The sequence below is a fragment of the Cyanistes caeruleus genome, chromosome 29 (genome assembly GCF_971803275.1).
Source record: "Cyanistes caeruleus chromosome 29, bCyaCae1.hap1.1, whole genome shotgun sequence".
Lineage (NCBI taxonomy): Eukaryota > Metazoa > Chordata > Aves > Passeriformes > Paridae > Cyanistes > Cyanistes caeruleus.
The window spans coordinates 3,659,468-3,675,651 of NC_141729.1; the positions used below are offsets into that span (position 1 = coordinate 3,659,468).

Genomic DNA, 16,184 nt, shown 5'->3' on the forward strand with positions numbered 1-16,184 from the left:
TGTCCCCAAGGGCCACCAAGGGCTGCTGTGACACCCCTGAGTGTCCCCAAGGGCCACCAAGGGCTGCTGTGACACCCCCAGTGTCCCCAAGGGCCACCAACAGCTCCTGTGACCCCCTGAGTGTCCCCAAGGGCCACTGGGATTTTCCCCAGGTGCCACCCCCGGTGTCCCCAGGTGTCCCCAGGTGCCACCCCCGGTGTCCCCAGGTGCCACCCCCGGTGTCCCCTCCCCCCCCCCCCGGTGTCCCCTCCCCCCCCGGTACAAGGAGTTTTCAATGGGGGGGTCCCGGTCCCGGCCCCTCCCCCACCCCCGGGATTGGGAACAGCTCAGGGAATTCCCAAAAAATCCTCCCCATTCCCAAAAAATTCCCAAAAAATCCCCAAATCCCCCCAAAATTCCCCAAAAAATTCCCAAAATTCCCAAAAAATCCCAAAAAATTCCAAAATTCCCCAATTCCAAAAATTCCCAATTCCAAAAATCCCCAAAATTCCCAAAATTCCCCATTCCCGAAATTCCCAAAAAATCCCAAAATTCCCCAATTCCCTTTCCCAAAAATTCCCAAAATCCCCAATTCCCAAAATTCCCAAAAATCCCCATTCCCAAAAATTCCCAAAAATTCCCAAAAATTCCCAAAAATTCCCCCAAAATTCCCCAAAATTCCCCAAATTTCCCCCATTCCCGAAGGAATTTTTGGGAGGAATTCCGGGGGGAATTCGGGAATTTCCGGCTGCGATTGTGCAATAAAGGCTCCCCTCCCCCACCCCTGCAGAATTCCAGGAATTTTTGGGGAATTTTGGGGGAATTTGGGGAATTTTGGGGAATTTTGGGGGGAATTTTGGGGAATTTTGGGAAATTTTGGGGCAATTTGGGGAATTTTTTTGGAATTTTGGGGAATTTTGGGGGAATTTGGGGGGATTTTGGGGAATTTTGGGGGATTTTTGGGGGATTTTGGGGGAATTTTGGGGAATTTTGGGGAGATTTTGGGGAATTTTGGGGAACTTTGGGAGATTTTGGGAATTTTGGGGGAATTTGGGGAATTTTGGGGAATTTTGGGGGAATTTTGGGAAATTTTGGGGGAATTTTGGGGAATTTTGGGGGAATTTGGGGGGAATTTTGGGGAATTTTGGGGGAATTTTGGGGGAATTTTGGGGAATTTTGGGGCAATTTGGGGAATTTTTTTGGAATTTTGGGGAATTTTGGGGGAATTTGGGGGAATTTTGGGGGAATTTTGGGGAATTTTGGGGGATTTGGGGGGAATTTTGGGGGATTTTGGGGGATTTTGGGGAATTTTGGGGGAATTTGGGGGAATTTTGGGGGATTTTGGGGGGATTTTGGGGAATTTTGGGGGAATTTTGGGGGATTTTGGGGGATTTTGGGAAGGGAACAGGGCTGGATTAATTAAATCCGGAATTGCGAGCGCTCGTTAAGGGGAGGGGGCGTTAACGAGGAGCTGGGGGAGGGGGGGATCCGGGAATTCCCACTTTTCCCAAATTCCCGGTTTTTTCCCCAAATTCCAGAGCCCCAAAATTCCAAAAAACCTGGGAATTTCGACCCCAAATCCCGGGAATTCTGACCCCAATTCCAGGAATTCCGACCCAAATCCCAGTAATTCCCGCTCCAATCCCAAAAATCTGGATCCCAATCCTGGAATTCCGGCCTCAAATCCTGGGAATTCCGAACCCAATCCCGGGAATTCCGACCCAAATTCTGGGAATTCTGACCCCAAATCCCGGGAATTCCAGCTCCAATCCCAGGAATTCCAGCTCTGATCCCCAAATCTGGATCCCAATCCTGGAATTCCGGCCTCAAATCCTGGGAATTCCAACCCAAATTCTGGGAATTCTGACCCCAATTCCGGGAATTCCAATCCCAGTCCCAGGAATTCCGACCCAAATCCCGGGAATTCTGACCCCAAAATCCAGAAATTCCGCCCTCAAATCCAGGAATTCCGACCCCAATCCCAGGAATACCGACCCAAATTCCAGGAATTCCAGCTCCAATCCCCAAAACCTGGATCCCAATCCTGGAATTCCGACCCAAATCCCAGGAATTTCAACCCCGAATTCCAGGAATTCCAACCTAAATCCTGGGAATTCCGACCCAAATCCTGGGAATTGCAGCTCCAATCCCGGGAATTCCGACCCCAATTCCAGGAATTCCGACCCCAATTTTGGGAATTCCGACCTCAATTCCCCAAATTCTGACCCCAGTCTTGGGAATTCTGGGCTCTGATCCAGGAATTCCAACCCAAATCCCGGGAATTCCCGCTCCAATCCCCAAAATCTGGATCCCAATCCTGGAATTCCGACCCCAAATCCTGGGAATTCCAACCCAAATCCCGGGAATTCCAGCTCCAATCCCAGGAATTCCAGCTCCAATCCTCAAAATCTCGAACCCAATCCCAGGAATTCCGACCCCAATCCCGGGAATTCCGACCCCAATCCCAGGAATTTCCACCCCAATCTTGGGAATTCTGACCTCAATTCCGGGAATTCCGACCCAAACCCCGGGAATTCCGACCCAATCCCAGGAATTCCGACCCAAATTCTGGGAATTCCAACCCAAATCCCGAGAATTCCGACCCAAATCCCGGGAATTCTGACCTCAAATCCAGGAATTCCGACCCCAATTCTGGGAATTCTGACCCAAATCCCGAGAATTCCAACCCAAATCCAGGAATTCCAGCTCCAATCCCCAAAAACCTGGATCCCAATCCAGGAATTCCGACCCAAATTCTGGGAATTCCGACCCCAAAATCCAGGAATTCCGACCCAAACCCCAGGAATTCCGACCCCAATCCCGGGAATTCCGACCCAAACCCCGGGAATTCTGACCCAAATTCCGGGAATTCCGACCCAAATCCCGGGAATTCTGACCCAAATCCCGGGAATTCCAGCTCCAATCCCCAAAACCTGGATCCCAATCCAGGAATTCCGACCCAAATTCCAGGAATTCCGACCCCATTTTCCCGTTTTTCCCCGTCTTTATTCCCGTTTTTCCCGCGCCGATTCCCGCTTTTCCCGAAGTTTATTCCCGCTTTTCCCGAAGTTTATTCCCGCTTTTCCCATCACTTTTTCCCGCCAATCCCCGCGCTTTTCCCCTCCCCCGCGAATTTTTTCCCACAAAAACCACCGGAAAACCGGGATGGGGGTGGGGGGGAGGGGGCTCAGCTCCGCTCCGGGAATTCCCGGGGTTTTTTTTTTCCCCCCCGGGAACGTTTCCCGCCGGCTCCGGCTCCGTTTTTCCCGGGAATTCCCGCCGTCATTCCCGCTTTTTTCCCCCGCGCTTCAGGCGTACTCGAGGCGAGCGGCTCCGCGCGGCTCCGGGCTTTTCCCGGGGCTCAGATAATCCCGAACTTCCAGCTCCATCTTCTTGGCCTTCAGCGCCGCCGAGTGCAGCTTTTCCAGGAATTCCGGCATTCCTGGGAATTCCCGGCGTTCCCGTGGGAATGTGGCTCGCCCTTCCACCGTTTTCCCTCTTTTCCCGACGTTTTCCCCCTTTTTTCCCGTTTTTTTTCACCCATTTTCCGGTTTTTCCCCTCAATTTTTCCCTTTTTCCCTCAATTTTTCCCTTTTCTTCCCCAATTTTTCCCTTTTTTCCTCAATTTTTCCCTTTTTCCCTCTATTTTCTCTCCTTTTCCCCAAATTTTCCCTTTTTTCCCCTCAATTTTTCCCTTTTTCCCTCAATTTTTCCCTTTTCTTCCCCAATTTTTCCCTTTTTCCCTCAATTTTTCCCTTTTTCCCTCAATTTTTCCCTTTTTCCCTCAATTTTTCCCTTTTTCCCTCAATTTTTCCCTTTTCTTCCCCAATTTTTCCCTTTTCTTCCCCAATTTTTCCCTTTTTCCCTCAATTTTTCCCTTTTTCCCCTCAATTTTTCCCTTTTTCCCTCAATTTTTCCCTTTTTCCCTCAATTTTTCCCTTTTTCCCTCAATTTTTCCCTTTTTCCCCAAATTTTCCCTTTTCTTCCCCTCAATTTTTCCATTTTTCCCTCAATTTTTCCCTTTTTCCCTCAGTTTTCTCTCCTTTTCCCCAAATTTTCCCTTTTTTCCCCTCAATTTTTCCCGATTTCCCCCAATTTTCCCTTTTCCCACCCTTTTTCCCAACGATTTTCCCAATTTTTCCCTTTTTCCCCTCAATTTTTCCCTTTTTCCCTCAATTTTTCCCTTTTCTTCCCCAATTTTTCCCAATTTCCCTCAGTTTTCTCTCCTTTTCCCCAAATTTTCCCTTTTTCCCCCTCAATTTTTCCCGATTTCCCCCAATTTTTCCCAATTTCCCCCAATTTTCCCTTTTCCCACCCTTTTCCCAACGATTTTCCCAAATTTTCCCTTTTTCCCCTCAATTTTTCCCTTTTCTTCCCCAATTTTTCCCTTTTTCCCTCAATTTTTCCCTTTTTTCCCCAATTTTGCCCTTTTTCCCTCAATTTTTCCCTTTTTCCCCAAATTTTCCCTTTTTTCCCCTCAATTTTTCCCTTTTTCCCTCAATTTTTCCCTTTTCTTCCCCAATTTTTCCCTTTTTCCTCCTCAATTTTTCCCTATTTCCCCCAATTTTTCCCGATTTCCCCCAATTTTCCCTCTTCCCACCCTTTTCCCAACGATTTTCCCAAATTTTCCCTTTTTCCCCTCAATTTTTCCCTTTTCTTCCCCAATTTTTCCCTTTTTCCCTCAATTTTTCCCTTTTTCCCTCAATTTTTCCCTTTTTCCCCTCAATTTTTCCCTTTTTTCCCCAAATTTTCCCTTTTTTCCCCTCAATTTTTCCCTTTTTCCCTCAATTTTTCCCTTTTTCCCTCAATTTTTCCCTTTTTCCCCAAATTTTCCCTTTTTTCCCCTCAATTTTTCCCTTTTTCCCTCAATTTTTCCCTTTTCTTCCCTCAATTTTTCGTTTTCCCTCAATTTTTCCCTTTTTCCCTCAATTTTTCCCTTTTCCCCTCAATTTTTCCCTCTTTCCCTCAATTTTTCCCTTTTTCCCTCAATTTTTCCCTTTTCTTCCCCAATTTTTCCCTTTTTCCTCCTCAATTTTTCCCGCTTTCCCCCAATTTCCCCCAATTTCTCCCAATTTTCCCTCTTCCCACCCTTTTCCACAACGATTTTCCCAAATTTTCCCTTTTTCCCCTCAATTTTTCCCTTTTCTTCCCCAATTTTTCCCTTTTTCCCTCAATTTTTCCCTTTTCTTCCCTCAATTTTTCCCTTTTTCCCTCAATTTTTCCCTTTTTCCCCAAATTTTCCCTTTTTTCCCCTCATTTTTTCCATTTTTCCCTCAATTTTTCCCTTTTCTTCCCCAATTTTTCCCTTTTTCCCTCAATTTTTCCCGATTTCCCCCAATTTTTCCCTTTTTCCCTCAATTTTTCCCTTTTTCCCTCAATTTTTCCCTTTTTCCCCAAATTTTCCCTTTTTTCCCCTCAATTTTTCCCTTTTTCCCTCAATTTTTCCCTTTTTCCCTCAATTTTTCCCTTTTTCCCCAAATTTTCCCTTTTCTTCCCCAATTTTTCCCTTTTCTTTCCCAATTTTCCCTTTTTCCCCTCAATTTTTCCATTTTTCCCTCAATTTTTCCCGATTTCCCCCAATTTTCCCTCTTCCCACCCTTTTTCCCAACGATTTTCCCAATTTTTCCCTTTTTCCCCTCAATTTTTCCATTTTTCCCTCAATTTTTCCCTTTTTCCCTCAGTTTTCTCTCCTTCTCCCCAAATTTTCCCTTTTTTCCCCTCAATTTTTCCCAATTTCCCCCAATTTTCCCCTTTTCCCACCATTTTTCCCAACGATTTTCCCAAGTTTTGCCTTTTCTTCCCCAATTTTTCCCTTTTTCCCTCAATTTTTCCCTTTTTCCCCCTCAATTTTTCCCAATTTCTCCTCATTTTCCCTTTCCCCACCCTTTTCCCCAACGATTTTCCCCAATTTTCCCCAACTTTTCCCTCAATTTTCCCTTATCCCAAAAAATCCCCCAAAAATCCCAAATAATCCCCCAAAAATAATAAAAAAATTCCCCCCAAAATTCCCTGCTAAAATCCCATAAAAATCCCCAAAAATTCCCCCCCAAAAATCCCCCCAAAATCCCAAAAAAATCCCCCAAAAATCCCCCAAAAAATCCCCCAAAAAATCCCCCCCAAAATTCCCAAAAAATCCCCCAAAATCCCATAAAAATCCCAAAAATCCCCAAAAAAATCCCCCCAAATCCCCCAAAAATCAAAAAAAATTCCCCTAAAAACTCCCCAAAAATCCCCAAAAATCCCATAAAAATCCCAAAAAAATCCCCAAAAAATCCCCCAAAAAACTCCCCAAAAATCCCCAAAAAAATCCCCCCCAAAATTCCAAAAAATCCCCCAAAAAATGCCCCCCAAAATCCCAAAAAATCCCCCCAAAAATCCCCCCAAAATAAAAAAAATTCCCCTAAAAACCCCCAAAAAATCCCCCAAAAATCCCATAAAAATAAAAAAAAATCCCCCCCAAAATTCCAAAAAATCCCCCCAAAAATCCAAAAAAAATCCCCCACAAAATCCCCTAAAAACCCCCAAAAAACTCCCCAAAAATCCCCAAAAAATCCCCCCCAAAATTCCAAAAAATCCCCAAAAAAATCCCCCCAAAATCCCCCAAAAATCAAAAAAAATTCCCACAAAAATCCCCAAAAAAACCCCATGAAAATCCCATAAAAATCCAAAAAAATCCCCAAAAAATCTCCTAAAAACCCCCAAAAAACTCCCCAAAAATTTCCAAAAAATCCCCCCAAAATCCCATAAAAATCCTAAAAATTCCCATAAAAATCCCCCCAAAAATCCCCCCCAAAATCCCCCAAAAAATCCCCCCCAAAATCCCAAAAAATCCCCAAAAAACCCCATAAAAATAAAAAAAAATCCCCCCAAAAATCCCCAAAAAACTCCCAAAAAATCCCCCCCAAAAAAATCCCCCAAAAAATCCCCAAAAAATCCCCCCAAAATAAAAAAAAAATTCCCATAAAAACCCCCCAAAAAATCCCCCAAAATTCCCATAAAAATCCCCAAAAATTCCCATAAAAATCCCAAAAAATAACTAAAAAATCCCCCCAAAATCAAAAAAAATTCCCATAGAAACCCCCAAAAAAATCCCCCAAAATTCCCATAAAAATCCCCAAAAATTCCCATAAAAATCCCCAAAAATTCCCATAAAAATCCCAAAAAATCCCCAAAAAATCCCCCCAAAATCAAAAAAAATTCCCACAAAAACCCCCCAAAAATCCCATAAAAATCCCAAAAAATCCCCCAAAACTCCCCACCCCCCCCCGAATCCCCAGGGCTCCCGGCATCCCCCGGAATTCCGGCATTCCCGGTTTTTTTTTTGGGAATTCTCACCGCTGGACACCATCCAGCTCAGGCAGTAGCGGGGGAAAACGGTCTGGGGGTTGTCGCTGTACGTCAGCAGGTAATCGAATCCGTTCTGCAACGACATTCCCAGAGAATTCCCGCAATTCCCGGCGATTCCCAGAAAATTCCCAGAAATTCCTGACAATTCCCGGCAATTCCCGACAATTCCCAAGAATTCCCCCCCAAAAATTCACGGAATTCCCGACGATTCCCAAAAAATTCCCAGAATTCCCGATGATTCCCAAAAAATTCCCAGAAATTCCTGACAATTCCCGGAAATTCCCGACAATTCCCCCCCAAAAATTCACGGAATTCCCAAAAATTCCCAAAAAATTCCCGGAAATTCCCGGAAATTCCCGGCGATTCCCAAAAAATTCCTGACAATTCCCAGGAATTCCTGACAATTCCTGACAATTCCTGGTAATTCCTGATAATTCCTGATAATTCCTGGAAATTCCTGAAATTTCCCGGCAATTCCTGACAATTCCCAAGAATTCCCCCCAAAAAATTCATGGAATTCCCGACAATTCCCAAAAAATTCCTGACAATTCCCGGAAATTCCGGACAATTCCTGACAATTCCCAGAAATTCCTGATAATTCCTGGCAATTCCTGACATTTCCCGACAATTCCCAACAATTCCCCCCCAAAAATTCACGGAATTCCCGACAAATCCCGGAAATTCCTGGCGATTCCCAAAAAATTCCTGATAATTCCTGACATTTCCTGACAATTCCCGGAATTCCCAACAATTCCCAGCATTTTCATCATTTTCCCAGGATTTCCCTGGATTTTTCCCATGATTTTCCCGTGATTTCCCACGATTTTCCCAGATTTTTCCCAGATTTTCCCAGGATTTCCTGGTTTTTTTCCGGGATTTTCCCGGGATTTTCCCCTTTTTTTTCCGGGATTTTTCCCACGATTTTCCTGGGATTTTCCCCTTTTTTTCCCGGGATTTTCCCGGTTTTTTTTCCAGTTTTTTTCCGGGATTTTCCCGGGATTTTTCCTGGATTTTTCCTGGATTTTCCCCATGATTTTCCCGGGATTTTCCCCTCTTTTTTTCTGGGATTTTCCCGGGATTTCCTAGATTTTTCCTGGATTTTTCCCATTATTTTCCCGGGATATTCCTGGAATTTCCCCACGATTTTCCCGGGATTTTCCCCTTTTTTTTCTGGGTTTTTCCCGGGATTTTCCCGGGATTTTTCCTGGATTTTCCCCACGGTTTTCTCGGGATTTTCCCGGTTTTTTTCCGTTTTTTTTCCAGGATTTCCCCAGGATTTTTCCAGGATTTTCCCCATGATTTTCCCGGGATTTTCCCCTTTTTTCCCGTTTTTTTCCCAGGATTTTTCCTGTATTCTCCCCACGATTTTCCTGGGATTTTCCCGTTTTTTTCCCGGTTTTCCCCAGTTTTTTCCCGGGATTTTCCCGGTTTTTTTTCCCGTTTTTTCCCGGGATTTTCCTGTTTTTTTCCCGGTTTTTCCCCACGATTTTCCCGGGATTTTCCCCCTTTTTTCCCAGTTTTTTTCCCCGTTTTTTCCCGGGATTTTCCCGTTTTTTCCCGGTTTTTTTCCCGTTTTTCCCAGTTTTTTCCCCGTTTTTCCCCAGTTTTTTCCCCGTTTTTTCCCGGTTTTTTCCCAGTTTTTTCCCGGGATTTTCCCGGTTTTTTCCCGTTTTTTCCCGTTTTTTTCCTGCTTTTTTTCCCGTTTTTTCCCGGGATTTCCCCAGGATTTTCCCCATGATTTTCCCGTTTTTTCCCGTTTTTCCCCGTTTTTCCCGGTTTTTTCCCCACCTCATCGAAGCCCCGGTGCGGCCGGATCACCATGTGCGATTCGTAGCTGCGCACCCGCACGTGCTCGGGATCCTCGGGAATTCCGGGATGTTCCACGGCCCTGCGGGAATTCGGGAATGGGAAAAATTCCCGGAAGAAGGAAAAAAAAATAAAATTCCCCGCGGGAATTCCGGGAATTCCGGGAATTCCAGGGGGGGATTTTTTGGGAAATTTTTGGGGGATTATTTTTATTTTTTTTTTTGGGAATTCCAGGGGTTATTTTAGAAAATTCCAGAGGTTTTGGGAATTCTGAGGGATTTTTTTTGGGAATTTCCGGAATTTTTTTTAGGGAATTTTTGGGGTTTTTTTTGGGGGGAATTCCAAGGATTTTTTTGGGAATCACAGGGATTTTTTTGGGAATTCTGTGGGGATTTTTTTGGGAATTCTGTGGGGGTTTTTTTGGGAATCCCAGGGGGGTTTTTTTGGGAATGCCGGGGGAGGATTTTCGGGAATGCTGGGGGAGGATTTCCGGGAATGCCGGGGGTGGATTTTTGGGAATGCTGGGGGAGGATTTCCGGGAATGCCGGGGGAGGATTTTTGGGAACGCCGGGTGGGATTTTTGGGAATGCTGGGGGGATTTTTGGGAATGTCAGGGATTTTCTGGGAATGCCGGGGTGGATTTTTGGGAACGCCGGGTGGGATTTTTGGGAACGCCAGGGGGGATTTCTGGGAATGCTGGGGAGGATTTCCAGGAACGTCAGGGATTTTTGGGAATGCCAGGGGAGGATTTCCGGGAATGCCGGGGAGGATTTTTGGGAATGCCGGGGGAGGATTTTTGGGAATGCCGGGGGGGATTTCCGGGAATGCCGGGGGGGATTTTTGGGAATGCCGGGGGGGATTTCCGGGAATGCCGGGGGGGATTTCCGGGAATGCCAGGGGGGGATTTTTGGGAATGCCGGGTGGGATTTCCGGGAATGCTGGGTGGGATTTCCGGGAATGCCGGGGGGATTTCCAGGAATGCCAGGGAGGATTTCCGGGAATGCCAGGGAGGATTTCCGGGCACGAACGCCGCACCGGGACACGAGCACCATGAGGTTGCGGTCGCTGTCGACGCTGTAGCGCCGGACGTAAACGTAATCCCGGGAATACATCGGATACTGCGGGGGGGCAGCGCCTCAGAGACACGAGAACAGATCCCAGATCCCAGATCCCCGATCCCCATCCCAAATCCTGATCCCAGATTCTGATCCCAAATCCCGATCCCAAATCCTAATCCCAGATCCCGATCCCAGATCCCGATCCCGGATCCCGATCCCAGATCCTGATCCCAGATCCCCGATCCTGATCCCAAATCCTGATCCCAGATCCTGATCCCAGATCCTGATCCCGGATCCCAAATCCCCATCCCAGATACTGATCCCAGATCCCAGATCCCCATCCCAAATCCTGATCCCAAATCCTGATCCCAGATCCTGATCCCAGATCCCGATCCCAGATCCCAAATCCTGATCCCAGATCCCGATCCCAGATCCTGATCCCAATCCCAGATCCCGATCCCGGATCCTGATCCCCGATCCCAGATCCCAATCCCAAATCCTGATCCCAGATCCTGATCCCGGATCCCAAATCCAGACCTCAAATCCCAGATCCCCATCCCGGATCCTGATCCCAAATCCCAACCTCAGAGCCCAGATCCCAAATCCTGATCCCAAAATCCAGCTCCCAGATCCCATTCCCACATTCCCAGATCCCATTCCCAGATCCCATTCCTGGATTCCCGGATCCCATTCCCGATCCCAGATCCCATTCCCGGATCCCAGATCCCATTCCCAGATCCCAGATCCCATTCCCGGATCCCAGATCCCATTCCCAGATCCCAGATTCCCAATCCCAGATCCCATTCCCAGATCCCAGATCCCATTCCCAGATCCCAGATCCCATTCCTGGATCCCAGATCCCATTCCCGGATCCCATTCCCAGATTCCCAGATTCCCGATCCCAGATTCCCGGATCCCATTCCCGATCCCAGATCCCATTCCCGATCCCAGATCCCATTCCCGATCCCAGATTCCTGATCCCAGATTCCCGGATTCCCGGATCCCAGATTCCTGATCCCAGATTCCCAGATCCCATTCCCGGATTCCCGGATCCCAGATTCCCGGATCCCATTCCCAGATCCCATTCCCAGATCCCATTCCCGATCCCAGACCCCATTCCCAGATCCCGATCCCAGATTCCCGGATCCCGATCCCGGATTCCCGCTCCCGCCTCACCGGGAACTGCGTGACCCAGTGGATCACCTCGGATCCCGAGGCCGGATCCCGCTCCACCACGTCCAGCTTCAGCACCAGCGAGTCCCACTTCTTCCGGTACTCCGTGTCCAGCTGCAGCAGCCGGAACAGCCCGGAATTCCAGGAAAACGGGATCAGGAACAGCCCGGAATTCCAGGGAAAAACGGGATCAGGAACAGCCGGAACATCCCGGAATTCCGGGGGAAACGGGATCAGGAACATCCCAGAATTCCGGGAGAAACGGGATCAGGAACATCCCGGAATTCCAGGGAAAAACGGGATCAGGAACAGCCCGGAATTCCGGGGAAAACCGGGATCAGGAACGGCCACCACGCCCCAGAATTCCGGGGAAAACCGGGATCAGGGACGGGGGGAAAATCCCGGAATTCCGGGGAAAACGGGATCAAGGATGGTGGGAACATCCCGGAATTCCAGGGGGAACTGGGATCAGGAACATCCCGGAATTCCAGAGAAAAACAGGATCAGGAGAGTGGGAAAATCCCGGAATTCCGGGGAAAAACGGGATCAGGAACGGGGGGAAAATCCCGGGAAAAACGGGATCAGGGCAAAGGGAACATCCCGGAATTCCGGGGAGAACGGGATCAGGAGAGTGGGAAAATCCCGGAATTCTGGGGGGAAAAAACAGGATCAGGAAACCCCGGAATTCCCGGGAAAATCAGGATCAGGAAGTCCCAGAATTCCCGGGAAAATCAGGATCAGGAAGTCCCGGAATTCCCGGGAAAACCGGGATGGGGAACCAGCAGGAAATTCCCAGAATTCCAAGGAAAAGCAGGATGGGGAAAAAACCGGGATGGAGAAAACCCCCGGAATTTCCAGGAACGGTCGGGAAAAATCCGGGATTGGGAATTTTCCGGGTTTTCCTTGGATTCCAGTGGGAATTCCCGAAGGTTTGGGGTCCGGAAGGGGCTCCCGGAGCCGAATCCCGCCCGGAATTCCGAGGATTCCCGAGGAATTCCCGGGATTTGGGCTCACCTGGACGTTGAAGAATTGCCGGGGAGTGACGTCGGTGTAGGAGCCGAAAACTGCGGAGAGAATTCCCAAAAATCAGCAAAGCCCGGGAGTCCAAAATCCCGGGAATCCAAAATCCCGGGAATCCAAAATCCCGGGAAACTGAAATTCCGGGAAAAGCAAAATCCTGGGAATCCAAAAAATTCCGGGAATCAAAAATCCCAGGAAAAGCAAAAATCCCGGGAAAACCCAAATCCCGAAAATCAGCAAAGCCCGGGAATCCAAAATCCCGGGAATCCAAAATCCTGGGAAAAGCAAAATCCCGGGAAACCGAAATTCCGGGAATCAAAAAATCCCGAAAATCAGCAAAGCCCGGGAATCCAAGAATCCCAGAAAACCAAAATCCTGAAAATCAGCAAATTCCGGGAAAAGCAAAATCCCGGGAATCCAAAAATCCTGGGAATCCAAAATTCCAGGAATCAAAAAAATCCCAAAAATCAGCAAATCCCGGGAAAACCAAAATTCTGGGAATCAAAAAAATCCCGGGAATCCAAAATTCCAGGAAAACCAAAATCCTGGGAAATCCAAAATCCCAGAAACCCGAAATTCTGGGAATCCAAAATCCCGGGAAACCGAAATTCCGGGAAAACCAAAAGTCCCAGGAATCAACGGATCCCAAAATTCCCAAAATCCCAGGAATTCCCGCTGTTTTTCCCATTGTTTTTCCAGGAATTCTCGTTATTTTTTCTGCTCTTTCTCCCATTATTTTTCCCCTTGTTTTTCTGGGAATTCCCGTTGTTTTTCCCATTTTTCCCATTATTTTCCCCAGTTTTTCCCATTTTTCCTGTTGTTTTTTCCCATTTTTCCCATAATTTTTCCCATTTTTTTCCCCCGGAATTCCCGTTGTTTTTCCCATTTTTCCCCTTGTTTTCCCGGGAATTCCCGCTGTTTTTCCCGCCATTCCTCCCCTTGTTTTCCCGGGAATTCCCGCTGTTTTTCCCGCCATTCCTCCCCTTGTTTTCCCGGGAATTCCCGCTGTTTTTCCCATTTTTCCCGTTATTTTTCCCATTAATTTTCCCCTTGTTTTTCCCGCCGTTCCTCCCGTTGTTTTCCCGGGAATTCCCGCTGTTCCTCCCCTTGTTTTCCCGGGAATTCCCACTGTTTTTCCCGCCGTTTTCCCGGGAATTCCCGCTGTTTTTCCCCATTGTTTTCCCGGGAATTCCCGCTGTTTTTCCCGCCATTCCTCCCCTTGTTTTCCCGGTAATTCCCGTTGTTTTTCCCTTTGTTTTCCCGGGAATTCCCGTTGTTTTCCCCATTGTTTTCCCGGTAATTCCCGTTGTTTTTCCCGTTGTTTTCCCGGGAATTCCCGCTGTTTTTCCCCTTGTTTTCCCAGGAATTCCCGCTGTTTTTCCCCTTGTTTTCCCAGGAATTCCCGTTGTTTTTCCCGTTGTTTTCCCGGGAATTCCCGCTGTTTTTCCCCTTGTTTTCCCAGGAATTCCCGCTGTTTTTCCCCTTGTTTTCCCAGGAATTCCCGCTGCTTTTCCCCTTGTTTTCCCGGGAATTCCCGCTGTTTTTCCCGCCGTTCCTCCCGCTGTTTTCCCGGGAATCCCTCCCTCACCTCGGTACTGGAAGAGCGTGGATCCCGGGATGGGGCGGCGCCAGAGCCGGAAATGTTCCCGTTCCATGATCAACTCCCAGGGCTGCTCCCGCTCCGGGAATTCCTCGGGATTCTCCAACTGCTGCAGCTCCTGCGCCGTCCTGCCGGGAATTCCGGGGCTTTGGGGGCGGGAAAATGCCCGGGAGGCAAAATTCCCAACTTTTTATGGATCAAGAAGCCAAAATTCCCAAATTTTTCTGATCCTGGGAGCCAAAATTCCCAATTTTTTTGGATCTGAGAGCCAAAATTCCCAACTTTTTATGGATCTGGGAGCTGAAATTCCCGAATTTTTCTGATCCTGGGAGCCAAAATTCCCAATTTTTTGTGATCCTGGGAGCCAAAATTCCCAACTTTTTATGGATCTGAGAGCCAAAATTCCCAAATTCTTATGGATCTGGGAGCCGAAATTCCCAACTTTTTATGGATCTGGGAGCCAAAATTCCCAATTTTTACGATCCTCAGAGCCAAAATTCCCAAATTTTATGGGCCTTGGGGTCAAAATTGCCAAATTTTAAGGACCCAGAAGCCAAAATTCCCAAATTTTTATGGATCTAGAAGCCAAAATTCCCGGATTTTATGAGCCCGAGAGCCAAAATTCCCAATTTTTCTGATCCTGGGAACCAAAATTCCCAACTTTTTATGGATCTGGGAGCCGAAATTCCCAATTTTTTCTGTGCCTGGATGGAAAATTCCCAGAATTTCCTGGGCCCAGGGGGAGAAAAATCCCGGAATTCCCGGTTTATTCCCGGTATTTTCCCGCTTTATTCCCGGTTTTTTCCCGGTATTTTCCCGCTGTTATTCCCGGTATTTTCCCGCTTTATTCCCGGTTTTTTCCCGGTATTTTCCCGCTTTATTCCCGTTATTTTCCCGGTATTTTCCCGGTTTTTTCCCGTTATTTTCCCGGTATTTTCCCGCTTTATTCCCGGTATTTTCCCGCTGTTATTCCCGTTCTTTCCCGGTATTTTCCCGTTCTTTCCCGCTGTTATTCCCCTCTCACCTCCTCATCTCCTCCTCCTCGATCCTCCTCCCGTCCCACACGAACGCGGCCCCGATCGCCGCCATCACCGGCCCGGGGCTCCCGGCCAGGCCCCACCGGCCCCGCTGCCCTCCGGATCCGCCTCTCCCGGAGCCTCCCCCGCTGCCCCGGGCCCTCCGCACCGCGGCGCCGAGCACCGGCAGCGCCGCCCGGCCCCTCAGGGCCGGCCCGGCCGCGATCCCGGGGCCGTTCCGGGCCCCTCCGGAGCCTCCCCCGGCCCCGCGGGCGGCGAGCGCGGCCAGCGGCCGCCACATGCCGGCCCCGCCGCGCCTCGCGCGTCGCGCTCCACACGCGTCATCCCCGCGCGCCGCGCTCCCATTGGCCCGCCCCACCCCGCCCTCCGCGCTGATTGGTTGATTCTACAGGAAGCCACGCCCGGCGGAGCGGGATACCGGAAGAGAAGGCGGTGCCCGGTTTAATGCATGGCCACGCCCCGGGGCGGCCGTTATGGCGCCTGGCGGTGCTTTAAGGACCGGGGAGGTTTCCGGGGCTCGGCGCCGCCGCCGGGCCCGCGGCCGTTACGCTCGAGGCGCCGCCGGTGGCTCCGCGGGCGGCGGCCGCCATTACCGCCACCCCCTCCCACACACACACACGCAGCTCGCGCCGCTCTGCGATTGGTCAGCGCGGCCCCGCCCCGCGCGCTGATTGGCTGAGAGGAGGCGAAGCCACGCCCACATAAAGGGCGCATAAAGCGAGGGGGCGTGGCACAAGAGGCGTGTCCGGGGGGGGCGTGGCCTGTCCGTGGCCACGCCCCGATTGCCTTTTTGGGGTTTTGGGAGAGATTTGGGGCTTTTTGGGGAGATTTTGGGGTTTTGGGGGGGATTTTTTGGGGTTTTTTTGGGGTTTTGGGGTCTGGAGGCTGCGGGGGGTCATTGGGGGGGTTTGGGGCCATATTTGGGATTTTTTAGGGAATTACTGGGAATTTTTTGGGGATTATCGGGATTTTTTCGGGGGGAATTATTGGGAATTTTTGAGGGAATTATTGGGATTTTTTGAGGGGAATTATTAGGAATTTTTTGAGGAATTATTTAGAATTTTTTTGGGATTTATTGGGAATTTTTTTGGGAATTATTGGGATTTTTTGAGGGGATTTATTGGGAATTTTTTGAGGAATTATTGGAAGAATTTTTTGGGAATT

At 48.7% G+C, this 16,184-nt stretch overlaps 1 protein-coding gene across 5 annotated transcripts; it reads right to left on the reverse strand.

Moving 5' to 3' along the window:
* Positions 1-2,963: 2,963 nt before the first annotated feature.
* On the reverse strand, positions 2,964-15,630 carry STARD7 (StAR related lipid transfer domain containing 7). 5 transcript variants are annotated; one of them, XM_086865463.1, is made up of 8 exons: positions 15,439-15,630; positions 13,972-14,111; positions 12,378-12,427; positions 11,367-11,477; positions 10,168-10,250; positions 9,115-9,214; positions 7,315-7,399; positions 2,964-3,421 (listed from the first exon to the last, which is right to left on the reverse strand). In XM_086865463.1, exons 2-8 carry the CDS (start codon positions 14,036-14,038, stop codon positions 3,288-3,290), a joined length of 630 nt encoding a protein of 209 aa, XP_086721589.1. In that variant the 5' UTR covers positions 14,039-14,111; positions 15,439-15,630; the 3' UTR covers positions 2,964-3,287. The 5 variants fall into 5 exon arrangements, with proteins under 5 accessions (XP_086721589.1, XP_086721588.1, XP_086721586.1 ...); XM_086865462.1 differs by lacking the exon at positions 15,439-15,630 and adding an exon at positions 15,008-15,327 and having other exon boundaries at positions 11,394-11,477; XM_086865460.1 differs by lacking the exon at positions 15,439-15,630 and adding an exon at positions 15,008-15,327.
* Between the last annotated feature and the right edge of the window lie 554 nt (positions 15,631-16,184).